Consider the following 15,809-nt stretch of genomic DNA (forward strand, 5'->3'; position numbering starts at 1 on the left):
GGGTAACAGGACTGAGTGAAAACCCAGAGACATGACTCAAGTGTGAATTTAAACTCAATCGTTTTTTGGGTGTATTTTGGGTCACTTTAGGAAAAGTCAACACATTTCAGAGGTGGGAAAAAAAGCGCCCTTATTTCATACATGGCCTTTGTAAGTCCAGGAGGGGAAACGGTTTGCAGGTTACATTCCTGTTTTCTCAACTCAGTCGCAAGACAATCGTGTTCGAAATCAAGGATTTGTCTCCAGATGACTGGAAATGGATCTTGTCCCAGCTGGCTGAGAAGTGTTTAAGTTCCCGCTGTGACCAGAGAGGGCAGGAGAGTTCAGCTAATCTCTCCCCGCTGCTGTGCCCTCGACACATGGGCTCCAGCTGCTTCGCTCCATCGGGTTTGCTCTCTGCTTCAACTCCAGGCTTTACCTCCATCCACGTTAGATCAATGGCTGCATCCTGGCTCTAGGTCTCTCTACCCCCCTCCCCTCTCTCTCTCTCTCTCACACAGAGAGAGAGAGAGAGAGAGAGAGGGGTGTCCGACTCGCTCCCGCCACTTCAGGCTTTCTCCATCCGTCCTCCCCGGCAGACGGAGCAGACCTCCGGGAAGGCACAGTGGATTTGAACCCTCTTTCCACCGCACCCAATTGGGAACCCACCGCGTCGAGCAGGAGTGATGGAGACTCTGCCGTCATAGTTTCTGGAAGTTATTTTCTTCTTCAATAGAGGGGAAAATACTTATCTGCACATCAGTTTGGGATTCTTAATTTCCTTTTTTGGGGAGCCCTACCCAAGCGGCGTGGCTTAATTTTTGAGGAGAGGTGAGGTTCTTTTTCATCTCTCTTTCGCTCTCCTCTTCAGCCGCCTTATTCTACACCCTGTGCTCCCTTTGCACATTTTTATGGTAAAGTGGCAATTAGATCCCGTTGAGGATTTTAAAGATTGCGGAATTTTAGGTTGGGCGTCCCTGCTATTCATTCGGGCTTTTCAGGACTGGATCAGGACACCATGGAACTGGTTTTGCTTGGATGTTATGGAGATGTTTGCGAGGTGCCGGTGCTGAGGAGGAAAGGAGGACTCAACCTGCTGTTGCTCTGCTGTCTGCTGGCCGTTCCCAACTCTGCGCACGGTGAGTCGGAAAAAAAGAAGTATATGCGTGAGGCGGCGATTGCTCCAGATCCAATTGAAATTCAAGCGCCGGTGTCTTGGTGTTGGCAATCTTCCGATCTTTCAGGGGAACTTTTGGGGCTCACCCTGTTCGAGCACGCCAGATTTTGCTGGACCTTGACGTGTTCATTTGCCATTTGTAAGGCTTTTTTTGGATTGTGCAGAAGGTGCGGCATCATCCAATATGATACTATTTTCAGGCCTCTTGTTGGCTTTTTAACGATATTTATGTCTATGTTAGCGATAGGATTCTTTTGACTCCGTTACTTACACTTTTCACCAGAATCGTCTTTTTGGGAACTGATGAAGTTTCTTTGAAGTGTATTGGCCAATCTTTGTGTGAAGACTGCTGTTTTCGGCATGTCTTTGCACATCTTATATATATATATATATTTTTTTTGTTTTTGTTTTTGTTTTTTTTGTTTTGTTGCTGTAATGAGTTTTGAGTTTGGCATTGAAAATCAACGTTTATCAACATTATCTAAAAGCTCCAACGCAAGACGCTTTGTCATTCATTTGAAACGGCTCTTTAGAGATGGTTTTTTTTTTTTTTATTGTTTTCACAGGTTGTCCTCTGTAAGGTTTTACCTTTAAGTTTCAGCAGAATGTCTTGTGTTTTGGAAATGAATGAAGATATATATATTATTTTGACACTTTGTGCTTTTATTTATGAATCAGTGGGACCACCTTTATTCAATACATGAAACGCACATTGTGACGTATGTAGCTAGATGCCTTACCCAAGGGCACCTGAGACGTGACGTGACGAGACGAGACGAGACGAGAGGTGACGTGACGTGACGTGGGAGGCAGATGCACGACGTCTTGGCAGATGCATGATAATTGATTGTTAAGCATTATGTTGGTGCATTCAACAAATGGATGAAAACGTCCCTTTAAGAGTCTGCTGTCAATAAATGATTGTTCAAGCATTTTAAATAAGCTAAGTGGTGGTTCGAGGGTGCACGCAAGCTGTTGCTGCCCTTCCCCGTGTGTACCTGGGCTCGATGTTCCTTCTCCAGCTCGACTGTAACATGCTCCGCTCCGTATTGACTGCACTTATCTGGATGCTCCCTACATCCTCAGACATACATTTTTGCTCATTCTTAATATGTCCTTACACATGCTGTCTACCATGAAAATGACATGAAAATAAAGACACGTATCCAAAGATACAGTACATATACATGCAAAAACATTGTTGGGCAGTAGCGACGTTACAAGTAGCGGAGTTACTAGTTGCACTAAATTTCTCAGTAGCGTGGCTGTAATGTTCCTGTTTTCAACATCAAATAGTTTCTAGCTGAATAGGGACGCTACTTTCATGATCAGATAAGGTGGTGGCATCCACAAAAGATTTCCCCAGGCACTTCAAAACTACAAACCACAAAGGTATCAGTCCCCATCACCTGAGAATGGTGTATTTAGCTACATGCAGTCAAGAAAATCATTTCTTGTGTCCGTTGCTGACATGCATGTTCCTACAGTATCTGTGTCTGTTTAAAGGTTTTAAGCATCCATCCATCCATCCATCCATACATGGCATCACAATACTTTGTTCATATGAATATACTATATTTCATATAATTGGGGGTTCCGCATGTTGCTCAGTGATAGACAGAGATCGCCAGGACAGAGAGGGAACTAGGACTACCGCAAATCTTCCGGCTACATGATCCGTGCGGAGCAATGGCTGAGTGTTCCATCAGTGCGATACCTGTCCAGGTCTCACTTTTTCAAGCAGGAGCGTTGGCTGACTTATGATAGATCTTCCACACCCATTTCGCAGCATCTCATCTCCTTCATGATTGTAATCAGCAACTTTATCATCCTTGTCAGTATTATTTGGATCTCGCTTAAGGCAATGTAAATACAGAACTAATAATCGTTTTACAAAACTAACAATACAAGTTACTTATATAGGGCAACACATGGGGAGACAGGCGGCACGGTGGCCGACTGGTTAGCGCGTCAGCCTCACAGTTCTGAGGAGCGGGGTTCAATCCCCGGCCCCGCCTGTGTGGAGTTTGCATGTTCTCCCCGTGCCTGCGCGGCTTTTCTCCGGGCACTCCGGTTTCCTCCCACATCCCAAAAACATGCATTCATTGGGGACTCTAAATTGCCCGTAGGTGTGAATGTGAGTGCGAATGTTGTTTGTTTGTATGTGCCCTGCGATTGGCTGGCAACCAGTTCGGGGTGTACCCCGCCTCCTGCCCGATGATCGCTGGGATAGGCTCCAGCACGCCCGCGACCCGCGTGAGGAGAAGCGGCTCAGAAAATGGATGGATGGACATGGGGAGACACGTGCTATGGCAACAAACAAAAACAAACAAGCTGAACGCAACTGTGTCCCCAAGTCCTCACATTCTGTACTTCCCTGGTATTGTGATTCTACATACACTGTTGGACATTCCTGTAAATTCGACAGTGAATGAGCACATATCATACAGTCAAATACTTGAAAGTGATTTGATACTAGTTGACTACAGTTCCCACTGCATCAAAGAATTTTGGTTGACGTCAAACAGAAGGGTTTTTTTTGGATTTTGCATGCAGCAGAATCGTGAAGGTCGTGTGGCTCCCGGCATCCGTTGCACCGTGAAATGTTGACTTGTTGCCCAAATACAGACGCTAATCCTCATGTTCATGAAAGAAAAGGATCAACTTAACATGAATCACATGTGTTTCTGTTACACGTAGTTCGTTGAATGTGTGTGTTATTTAACTTTCCCACTCCTTTTATGCACTTTTTTTCTATGAAACCCGACATACGATTGGGTGACATCCCGGTCACTTCTGCTGTATGATGAGTAAAGCTAACCTAAGTGTTACCTGGTGGTACGTGCGGTGTAGCACGCTTCTTTATGACTTTTTCTGCAAGTCAAAAGAGCTCCTGTTTTTCTTGTTTGACTCATCAGCACCACTTGGAATCAAAATGTTGGTTTTACACTGTAAATTGCTGCAATTTAAGTAAATTAAAAAATTGAATGTAGGCACGGCGTCCGACCGGTTAGAGCGTCTGCCTCACAGTTCTGAGGACCGGGATTCAATCCCCGGCCCCGCCTGTTTGCATGTTCTCCCCGTGCTTGCGTGGCTTTTCTCCAGGTGCTCCGGTATCCTCCCACATCCCCAAAACATGCATGAATTGGGGACTCTAAATTGCCCGTAGGTGTGAATGTGAGTGCGAATGGTTGTTTGTTTGTATGTGCCCTGCGATTGGCTGGCGACCAGTTCGGGGTGTACCCCGCCTCCTGCCCGATGATCGCTGGGATAGGCTCCAGCACGCCCGCGACCCGCGTGAGGAGAAGCGGCTCAGAAAATGGATGCATGGATGGATGTTTGAATGTATTTTGTGTGCGTATCTGTTTCCAAAATGGTAGTAATCATATCCCGGCACATCTAAAACAATGAGAATATAGCAGAAAACCCAATGATATCAGTACTATAAATATAGTGTCATTTAACACTTAGGAAAATACTTGTCAGAGGGCAAATTCCATTCAAAATAAATAATAGTTTGTTACGTTATATTCCAGTTTCTAGAGATGGTGAATTTGGTGGAAGCTATAATCATCAGAATTATAAAAAAAAATCAAAAATCATGAAATATTTCAGTGTGCGTGGTGCATATCTATGAGTTTCTTTTTTTGAGTTGAACTACCTAACTAAATTAAGCTTATGACTATTATAATTGAATAAGATGTACCCATATGGCAGCTTGTGTAATGTGTTTGGCAACTTTTGAGAATGGCATAAACCCGCATTTTCATGGAGCTCCTTGACGGGGTCCATATTGCTGTGTCACGTGGTACAGCCGGGCAGCAAAGCTGCGGACGTCGACATTTCCGGGGCCCTCCCCCTCGCGGACACGCCCCCTTCATGACTCGACACATGCCTCGAACCCTCGGCACAACCCGTAACATCGCTAGCAAAAACCCTATGAAATGTCTGACAGTGGAGAGAATCATTACCTGACAGACCAGGAGAAAAAAAAAAAAGTTTTTCGTTTGATGGGAAATAGGTAATGAGCTGCACACTTAACCTTCGACATAACAGTGTGCAAAACAAAGACTGCTTTCAATTTGGCCCAATAATGGTGTTTGTAGCAGAAACTGAAGAATCTGAAGAATGTTGTCTGATGCGGAAATCTGCTTGAGGGGTGGAAACAGCAGATGCACTATCCTCCACAATTTACAAGCCCAATTCCAATGAAGTCGGGACGTTGTGTTAAACATAAATAAAAAAAAAACTGAATACAATGATTTGCAAATCATGTTCAACCTATATTTCATTGAATACACGACAAAGACAAGATATTTCATGTTCAAACTGATAAACTTGATTGTTTTGAGCAAATAATCATGAACTTGGAATTTTACGGCTGCAACACGTTCCAAAAAGCTACCGCTGTGTTCCATCACCTTTTCTTTGAACAACATTCTATAAACGTTTGGCAACTGACGACATGAATTGTTGAAGCTTTGTAGGTGGAATTCTTTCCCATTCTTGCTTGATGTGCAGCTTCAGCTGTTCAACAGTCTGGGGTCCTTTTTGTGGGATATGCAGTAGTCCGGTGATGCCTTAAGATACGAGTGACATGCCATCGCTCGACCCATTTCTTGCTGTTGACTTGGCGACAAAGCACAGACTTGAGGTATGAACGCTCCACTCAACACACTTTACTATCAACAGCAGTTTGGCAAATAGTAAACAATTCATCGCAAAAAAAAAAAAAAAAGAAAAAAGAGACTTCAAGCTGTTTGATGGCACTTACAGTTGAACTTTAGTGTCAAACTAAACATAAAACAGAGAATTACACCTTACGTATTTAAAACAACCTTAGCTTAGCCTTTCAGTCTGCTAGCCTAATGCTAAAGCTAATTAGCATCAATGGATTGAACACATACGGTGCAGCAGCATCATGTAGACTGACATTATTACTACCGTATTGATAAGCTGAGAGACAAGTCAATGCGTTATTAAGAAATCCACTTGAATTCTTGGACAGGACGCGCTTTACTGCGGCATGATTGGGTGTTGCATCCAGGCAGGACCGCACGGGGCATCCAGTCAGATTGCAGCTGGGTGTGTCCTTCCTAGAACTCCAGTGGAATTCATAAGAAGGCCTCAATGTGTACATCAGTACATCTGTCTGTCTGCCATATACAGTACGGGCTAAAGTGGGCACGCCAGAAGGAGTGAAAAAACCAAATTCTTTCAATTCTGTTTCATTATGTCATTACTGCATGTTTTCATAAGGTACAATATTATGGAGCGCTATTCCAACCACTTTGGTTGTTTTATTGGGGGAAAGGCTGGAACGCTCTCATGGCATTTCCATTCATTTCAGTGGGGAAATCGGATTTTTTTGGGGGGAGTTACAGGTGCGCTCACGGAACGCATTAAGCTTGTATCTCAAGTAACCACCGTACTCGTATTTTGCAAGTTTGCAACAAGCCTGCCGTCTTCCCAGAGCGCATTTATTATTTTAGGGTCAGCTTGAGGGATCTAAACCATCTCGATGCATGAGCAAAGGCTCAAATATCCGCCAGTTGTAATCCAGCGAGGGAGCCGGACAAAGTATCTCCTCGATGTGCATTTGTTCGCAGTGAGCTTAGCCTTCCTAATTCATCATTAAACTTGACGAGAGAACCGTCAACTCAACAGAGCAAAGAGCACGCACACATCACCTTCACGATGGACCCCAACACACACACACACACACACGCTGAGTCTTACAGATGTAGTGAATACATTTGAGTCTGGTTTGTGTGTCTTTCCGCCTTGCTTCGTTTGACCTGAGCAGACTGATATTTCCATCAAAATGCGACAATATTATTTGTATTTTTTCAAAGTGAAAATCTTCAATTTAACTGACTTTTCTTTCTAAAAATGTCTACTGACAGCGACAGCGCTTGAGGCATGTTTGTTTCAACGTTGGAGACAAATTGTACAGTGTTTCAGAACACTAAAGCATGTAGGAAATGAAATACCAACCAAAAACGAAGGAACGTTTTCCCACATAGCTATCCTTACTGTAAGAATAATTCCCAATCTTTTGAAGATCCATCCTTTTTTTGTTCCGCTATATCTGCACAAGGGCTGCTGGAGCCTATCCCAGCCATCTTCGGGCGGGAGGCGGGGCACACCCTGAACCGATCGCCAGCCAATCGCAGAGCACATACAAGCAAACGACCATCCGCACTCACATTCACACCTACGGGCAATTTAGAGTCCTCGATCAACCTACCACGCATGTTTTTGGGATGTGGGAGGAAACCGGAAGCTAGTGTGCCGTGGAAGCTCATCAGGGGTTTTCGCGGGAGAAAAATCGAAAAGATGGAAAATGACCCCGTATGCATGGAATGCAAGAAAAAGGTCACTGCTAACATATTCCATTTTTGGAGTCATTGTGTCAATAATTTGAAATCAATGTCTTGCATGCATATAAATTCATTTTGGTTGTTTCCAAGTTGTAACTGAAATCTTGACGAGCTCCAATAAGCGCAATGCAGTTGCAAAACAAAGAAACTGCAAAGTCTGACTGCCGTCTTTTAGTCGCAGACAACGCACAGATGCGTTGACTTGAATATCACATGCCGTACGCGTTTTTGTTGCCTCAAGCGTAAACGCTTGAACCCGATTGGACCAGACCATCGCATAATAAAGGAGAGTTGCATCCCCCCCCCCCCCGCGTGTTGAGCGATTAGTTATACGGACGCCAAGCACAGCGAAACTCTTAGAGGCGTTTGATGCCGTAAGTACATTGTACTTGATCACATTTATTCAACCGTCATAAAAAAAAGATGAAGGAAGATGCGGGTTGTCAACGAGAGTGCGCATATTTCAAAGTCGTCTCGCTGTCTCCCGTTCATTAGGACATACCCAACATTTTGGTCACGAGCTTCGACTTTTCATCCACAGGCACATCATACATGATGGATATAGTTAAGTATGAGCGTGAAACACCATATTTGATGCTTTATATACTGTGTTTATTTGGCTCGAAGGCTGTTTGGTGTCTTGCCCCGGCACGTGGCTTAAGTGGCTCCATGTTTCGGTTTCAGACACCGTGCCGCAGCTCAGTTTCAGGCCATCTTGAGTTCTTTACCTGTAGCAACTGCATTGAACTCGTACTTCAGTGTTGTCCTTTGAAAAGATATTTTACAGCAATTGCTTTTGTGCAAATGCAATGTCATCCTAACGGTTGGACCAGAACCCCATTGTCTGCATTTAGTGTGTATTTCAATGTATAATAATGTGATATCTCCTGAGCGTTTTTGTCTGTCTCTATGAAAACGACCCTTCTTTTCATATGGTGAGAAAAGATGATGCTTTTATCTCTGCGGTCCCTCAACAGCGTATAGTACAGTATATCGGGGCACTGTGTCGTGTCTGAATGACTTCAAACAGGATAGAAATGTGTCCCAGCTGTTGCGTTCAAAATCATTACTGTGTGCAATCACTGATTTCTGGAATATCATGAATGATTTGTATGTAGTACATTTTTACAAAAGCACCAAAATAAACATTTGGATCTTTTCCCAGTGGAAGACGTGAGCGTTTGTAATATTATTACATTTAGCCTTTGGGTTTCCTTTTTTGTTCTTTGCTGAGTGCTTTTCTTCAGAGACAATTGGTCTCTTTTTAATTCCGAAACAGAAGAAAGCTGCAATCATTCAAATCTAACATACCCTTTTGTACTTGGTTAAGTGTGACCTCTGAAGTCAGAAAAATGCAAACTCTGCAGCAAAAACAAACGGTGCCGCGCATCAGAACTCGTCAAATTGAATCTCGAATCGTTTGAAATCCAAAGGTCCCATGCCGCAAAACATTCTCACGAAGAAGCAGAGTGTTTAATGAAGTCAACGATGATCCGTCGGAGACACGACCAGGCTTTGAAAACTTCGAGATGCCAATTTCCACTCCCAGCCAGCTACCCATGGATGCATTTGACGTGCGGAGAGATTTGAGAGTCTTCGCCACGTGCGGGCCGCTGCAACAGATGAGGTCTGGGCGCTTGATTGCTGGGCCAAATGAGAAAGATGTCATCAGCACCACGAGCGCTAGATTCATAATATGCTAAAGTGAAAATGACATTAGCTGATGCTCAGATGACTTTAATGCAGTACTTGACTCTGCTGCTGGACAGAAAGTCATTGAGTACCTTATGATTTGAATTCGACGTGGTGTGATTATGAGTGCGGCGCAGCTTTGTTCATCAGTGGTCAAAGACAAGCAAAAAAAACGCAGAGTGAGACAAATGATGGACGCCTACGCCGTTTCTCACCAATAGGCGTACGCGCTTTTTGTTCTCTTTTGTTTTGCCAGTGATTTCAAGTCAATACAGCTCTTGGATAATCAACAAATTCTTTGTTTCCACGACTATCAGGATTTGATCACAACAGTGATAATAGTTTTTTTGTTTTTTTTTAAATCAAATAGTGTTCCAAATTAAGATGCACAACAGTTAAAAAGTCAAATACTGTAGCTTGGAAAGTAATTCGTCATATTTTTGCATGACATTGAGATCATTTTTTTGTCAAAAAAAGAGGCTACTGTAACGTGACCGATCAGTAATGTCTCTCGCTAAATAATCATTTGTAATTAGCGAGTCAAACAAAGCGCAATTAGCTGTGCCGTAGCATTTAACCGCAACTTCTTTTCTTTCCTACAAAGAGAAGAAAGCGATTGGGAAGTGATTGTTTATGACGCAATGCACAGTGATGGTGTAGTACCATAAAAGTGCAGAGAAAAATTCACAACTTCACTATTCGCGCCACACTGTTTGTCGTATTTTCCCCGAGTAAAAAGTGTATTTCATGGTTGTTACTTTTTGATGCACACATTAAGAATAGAGTTTAACTGGCGCGTTAAATGCCCAATGCATTGTGGGTTAATTATTCGTACGGAGTGCGCGGTCATCAATCGTCCATGGACTGACTCACTGAAGGACTTCCAATACTTAGCTTGAATAATATTTACAATGAAAAGTGACAACTCTCAACTTCGTCTGTGAGCCGGTTGAACGCACTGGACGGCTGACGTCACATGGTGAGAAAAACGTGTGCGTGTGTGTGTGTGTGTGTGTCACTCACGTTCACGTTTACGCACACGCACACACACAGAGTTGCTTTCATAGACCACAATCGGCAGTGTACTGAGAATGGAGAGCTCGTTTTTACGTTTAGGTACTATTGTGTTGGCATGTCAAGTCTGCACGAAGTTGCTGGGTGGCACGGTGGACCATTGGTGAGCGCATCTGCCTCAGTTCTGAGGACCGGGGTTTGAATCCCGGCCCCGCCTGTGTGGAGTTTGCATGTTCTCCCCGTCCGTGCCTGCGTGGGTTTTCTCCGGGCACTCCGCTTTCCTCCCACATCCCAAAAACATGCATTCATTGGAGACTCTAAATTGCCCGTAGGCGTGACTGTGAGTGCGACTGGTTGTTTGTTTGTCTGTATGTGCCCTGCGATTGGCTGGCGACCAGTTGAGGGTGTACCCCGCCTCCTGCCCGATGACAGCTGGGATAGGCGCCGGCACGCCCGCGACCCGCGTGAGGAGAAACGCGACAGAAAATGGATGGACGGACGGATGGAGGAATGAAATTAGAGACTTGTATCTCAAATGTTGTTTTTCTCCAGTGAAATGATCTGCCATATTCAAACAAAACCAAGCAACATTTGTGGAGGTAGCCTTTGTCGCCAAATCTATGTATTTTCATGAACGTTTGCTGCCTCTTTATTATTCATACGACTCAATGAATGAAAATCATGCCTGTGAGTAATTTACAGAAAGATCATTTTGCAACGCTCTTAGCATGAACGTTTCATTTGTGTTTTATGCTCTCAGCCCTCTATATTTAACAGCAGCGACTTGGCTCTGACACTCATCCATTATTCATTGCGGAAAAACTGCATTGAGAGAAGCGCTACAGCTCCCCTCCCCTTTAAATCCTTCTCGTGAGTACTGCACCTCTGCAGGCTTTCTTCTGAATTATTGCTCCCTATATTTTTCCTGGCCGAAGTGATTTGGTTGTCAACACTGAAGCAAAACATTGATTTTGTTTTTCTGCAAAGCAAGTCCGTATGAACGACACATACTGTATAATGCTTCATTCGCATTCTTATTTCCAGTCATACAAACGAAGAATACAAATAATCGAATTCTTTATTTTCGCCAACAAGGTAGAGAGTGAGCAAAAACAGACTTCCTCAAGTCTCCATCCGGTATATGATACGGGACTGTAAATGGGCTTCACTTATCTACAGAGGTGGATGGCTACATTCACTCGTTCGTGTTTACTTGAGTCACTATTTGGAACAATTGTGCTTGTCAAAGTAGCTTCAATGCTCACTCTTCACTTATACGCAAGTGTTTTATTGAAGCATAACAGCGATCCAGTGAGAGCAGATATTAATGGGACATCCAGCCGTTTTAACTGCTCGGTGAAATGGACCAGCTAGAATAGCTTGAAAAAGGGCATCCTGGGCATTTTTACCTACTGTGTAATATCTGAAGTCGCACATTCTTGTTTTTTTTCTCCTCACTCGGGTTGCGGGCGTGCTGGAGCCTGTCCCAGCTATCTTGGGGCGAGAGGCGGGCTACACTCTGAAGTGCTCGCCAGCCAATCGCAGGGCACATAGAAACAAACAACCATTCGCACTCACAGTCACACCTACGGGCAATTCAGAGGCTTCAATCAACCTACCACGCATGTTTTTTTGAAACCGGAGTACCCGGAGAAAACCCACGCAGGCGAGGCCGGATTTGAACCCGGCTCCTCAGAACTGCGAGACAGATGTGCTAACGCAGACACGTCAAGCTCCGGGCAGCAGCCATTTCGTCTGGCCTGCGGGATCAATTTGAAGTCAGCATGACGTTGGCCTGCACAGCAGCATCAGCCAAACATGTGCACGCAATTCCATGAGCAGCGTCTCTTTTTATGTGCACGAACTACGCAGCACGCTCAGTGTTGGGGGTGCGGGCCAATCAGGTACCGTAAACTGGGAGGATGACAGAGACACAGCGTATGCCATTTTGTGACGACCTGTTCACGTACGTGATGAAGACTGCTGTCACCTAACCTCCAGAAACAAAGTTTTGCACCGCATCCATTTTTCACGGCTCTCACTCACATTTTTATTTTCAACTCAGTGGAACTGGTAATGATCGTTGAGGAACTTTGCTGCCTCGGTTTTACAGGACCTACCCACAATGCTAGCCAATGTATGAGGTGGGCCATTTTATTGCAATTTGAAGAAAATTGTGAAAAATTCTCCAAATAAAATCTTGTACCTTTAAACGTGAAATTTTAGAAGAAACAAAAAAAGTCAAAGCTGCCTTACAATAAGTACAATAAGGCGCTTTCACCCGATTCACTCGGTAAGATTTTACGTCTTTGCAGTGCAGTTATCTTTTGACTTGGAATGCCCCAAAGATTTTCCATTTGGAAATTGGAAACATCACATCAGCACGTGTTCATAAACGAATAGTTGAACTGACTTTTAACCTTCGAAATACATAGCCCCGACGTAGTTATCCAATCAGTGACACGTCAAAATGACCAAATCAGTTTGTCCGGGTGGACTAAAAATGAACAAAAGAACAAAACAATGACACAATCGTAATGCGGCAACACACGCTATTGGCAGCGTTCCCATTTTTGCAGAAGCTTGCAGCCATGGACGACGACTGCAGCTGGAAGGGGCTTATGGCTTGCTATGACATATGGTTTGTACATTCGCGTGCATACACACTGCATTGAACGTCGAGAATCCAATATCTATTCTGTTCCAGCTTTGTATGCGAGAGGGCATGGAGGCTTGACCACACAAATAACGGTGAGCTGAAAACAGAAAGATCCGTCTGCGAGGTCAGGGAATGACACGTGGTCCACCGTGTTTGGCTGCAATCCAGAAACCGTTTCCTTCTTGTGCAGCACCGCTACCCGATGAGATGCATCTCAACCACTGCATAAATATTCCTTTTGCAAGCTATGGTGTCATGCGAGGAAGCAAGGCTTCGCCCCCACCGCCCAAACCCTCGCTTCCTCCGCCACCGTAGCAGTTGGGATTTATAGCCACTTATAAAGATTAGCGATGCGTCCTGCATGCAGCGCACACCATCTTGCTCTTTCTCGGTGTTTCATGCACACGTGACTGAATGTGCGCTCTTCCACACTTATCTCTTGTCAGATAAAAACCTTCGATCGCCATCACGCAACTTGGTGTGTTTTGATGATTTACTTTTGGGGCGACAGAAAATATCTCCACAAACCAAATAGATGGATTTTTTTTCTTGACAGGAATGATTTATGTCAATGGGAACTCACATGTGTCCCCCCCCCCCCCCTCATCTGCCGTTCCCATTGGGTTGACTTCTTTTCGTGCGATTCTAATGGAGAACGTGTTGAAGATGACAAATGCTGCTTGCATTTACGGATACATCCAATGTGTGTGTGTGTGTCATTGTGAATGTTCAGTATGTGTGGTCAGATGTTTTTGTAATGCAGCAAACACCATTTTTGTAATTTTAGAGATTGATGGACAATGTGTTCCTTTTTCAACGGAACTTTTCTCGACTGTTTATCTCCACGTAGCGCTCAACTTACACGTGACGTGACCCTTTTTACATCCACAACAACTCGCATGGACAGACGTCCTTATCACGTATATTTCTAATTACGCAAGAGTCAACTTTGGCCAGTGTCGGCGCAGCGAAACAATATTAAATGAATAATATGAAAAGCCTTGAGTTACTTCCCCACTCCGCCCATTAAAATGAAAGCCACCTCCTTCGGAGACGACAAGCAATTAAGCTGTTCATAATAAGAACCATCCATCCATCCATCCATCCATCCATTTTCTTTACCACTTCTCCTCACAAGGGTCGCAGGCGTGCTGGAGCCTATCCCAGCTATCTTCGGTCGCCAGCCAATCACAGGGCACGTAGAAACATGCAACCATTCGCACACACATTCACACCTACGGGCAATTTAGAGTTTTCAATTAACGTGCATGTTTTTGGGACGTGGGAGGAAAGCGGAGCGCCCGGAGAAAAGCCACACAGGCACGGGGAGAACATGCAAACTCCACACAGGCGGGGCCGGGATTTGAACCCCGGTCCCCAGAACTGCGAGGCGGATGTGCTAACCAGTCGCCCAGTGTTTTTCTAAAACTATCGATCAATGAAGAAAAAGAATGGGCTGCAGCACAAGGGGCACTTTTTTCATCTGGACTGTCCAAAGTAGCACTGCATTCATCAGTACATTTCAAAATGAGCCCACCGCAAACATTTCTCCTTGTAAAATTGGTTCGGTGTGGCCAAAATACAGCTTCGTGTCCAACTGCAAGACTTTGAAGGATCCTGCATCAAAAGTTACTTGAGACCCCTAACGACCTAAAAAAAAAAGTGGCTTTTTAACAGTTGTTTTCTTCATGTTTTTACAGAAACTTTCCTAATGAGGATTTTATCCGAATGAACCAGTTTGCTGAGTCAAACACAAATGATGCAACAGTGTGATGATTTTACGTTTTTATGCCTTTCTCGCCTTCTTTCATTTCACTATTCTTGATGAAACCTCAGCCATTCGCTGAAAAACTCACCTATTTGCATTTTTCATGCTCTTTCTGAAACACGCCAAGATGCCACAGGATGGGGCGGCAGTTGTTCAGTCTGCAAGGACTTTTGCTTTGGCGTCAGCGTGCCGGAGCCTATCCCAGCCATCATCGGGCAGGAGGCGGGGTACACCCCGAACTGGTTGCCAGCCAATCGCAGGGCACATAGAAACAAACAACCATTCGCACTCACATTCACACCTACGGGCAATTTAGAGTTGTCAATGAACCTAGCGTGCATGTTTTTGGGATGTGGGAGGAAAGCGGAGCGCCCGGAGAAAAGCCACGCAGGCACGGGGAGAACATGCGAACTCCACACAGGCGGGGTCGGGGATCGAACCCCGGTCGTCAGAACTGTGAGGCAGACGCTCCACCCAGTCGTCCCCGCCGTGCCGCCCCATCAGTTTACACTGCACTCCTATTGGCTTTGGATTTTTATCCACAATCGGTAGATGCATGATTTCAACAGGAAGATATTTGATTCTATGTGATTTTTTTCTCTTGCTGCCATGACACATATCCCAATTCCACTACTTCAGAGCAAAAAAAAATCTAATTATGTCACTTGACCATGGAGTGAAAAGCGACCCAAAATTGAATTCTCTTGTTAACAATTCGGAATTCTTTAATCTCGGAACATTTTTTCTCGTCTTAATGTAGGTTCAGTTATGCAGAAAGGTTGCATTACCTCTGCTAATTCAGGCCAGCCAGCTGGTGCATGCAGGAAATGGCTTCATTAATAAGGCTGTGATTTTTTTTTTACCGTCCTGCTCGCTTTTATTATGATTTTTTAAATTCTTATACAGTATGTTCAATCAATACAACTTAAGATACTGGCCACTTTACTTACAACAAAGCACTGCAGAATTTTGCACAAATCTTAATCCCTGCATTGGTGACATAATTAACAATACTTGTCTTTCCTTGAGGAAAAAGAAAAAATACAAGCTTAGCAATGTTCTTGAAGGTTTTTGCCAAATTCTCTTTGAAAAGAATAAAACATGTTTGTAGCAACTGTTGGCAAATGACATGTAATA

The 15,809-nt window shown here is 44.2% G+C and overlaps 1 protein-coding gene across 4 annotated transcripts in view; it reads left to right on the forward strand.

Annotated features, from left to right (window-relative positions):
- The first annotated feature begins 575 nt into the window (after positions 1 to 575).
- Positions 576 to 15,809, forward strand: part of dcc (DCC netrin 1 receptor) — a 301,630-nt gene continuing 286,396 nt past the window's right edge. For all 4 annotated transcript variants that reach the window (XM_061747156.1, XM_061747157.1, XM_061747158.1 and 1 more), the window contains exon 1: positions 576 to 1,118. In XM_061747156.1, the coding sequence (XP_061603140.1) occupies positions 998 to 1,118 (121 nt within the window). In that variant the 5' untranslated portion in view covers positions 576 to 997. The remainder of the gene's footprint in view (positions 1,119 to 15,809) is intronic.

Source organism: Phyllopteryx taeniolatus, chromosome 15 (genome assembly GCF_024500385.1).
Source record: "Phyllopteryx taeniolatus isolate TA_2022b chromosome 15, UOR_Ptae_1.2, whole genome shotgun sequence".
NCBI classification, from domain to species: Eukaryota; Metazoa; Chordata; class Actinopteri; order Syngnathiformes; family Syngnathidae; genus Phyllopteryx; species Phyllopteryx taeniolatus.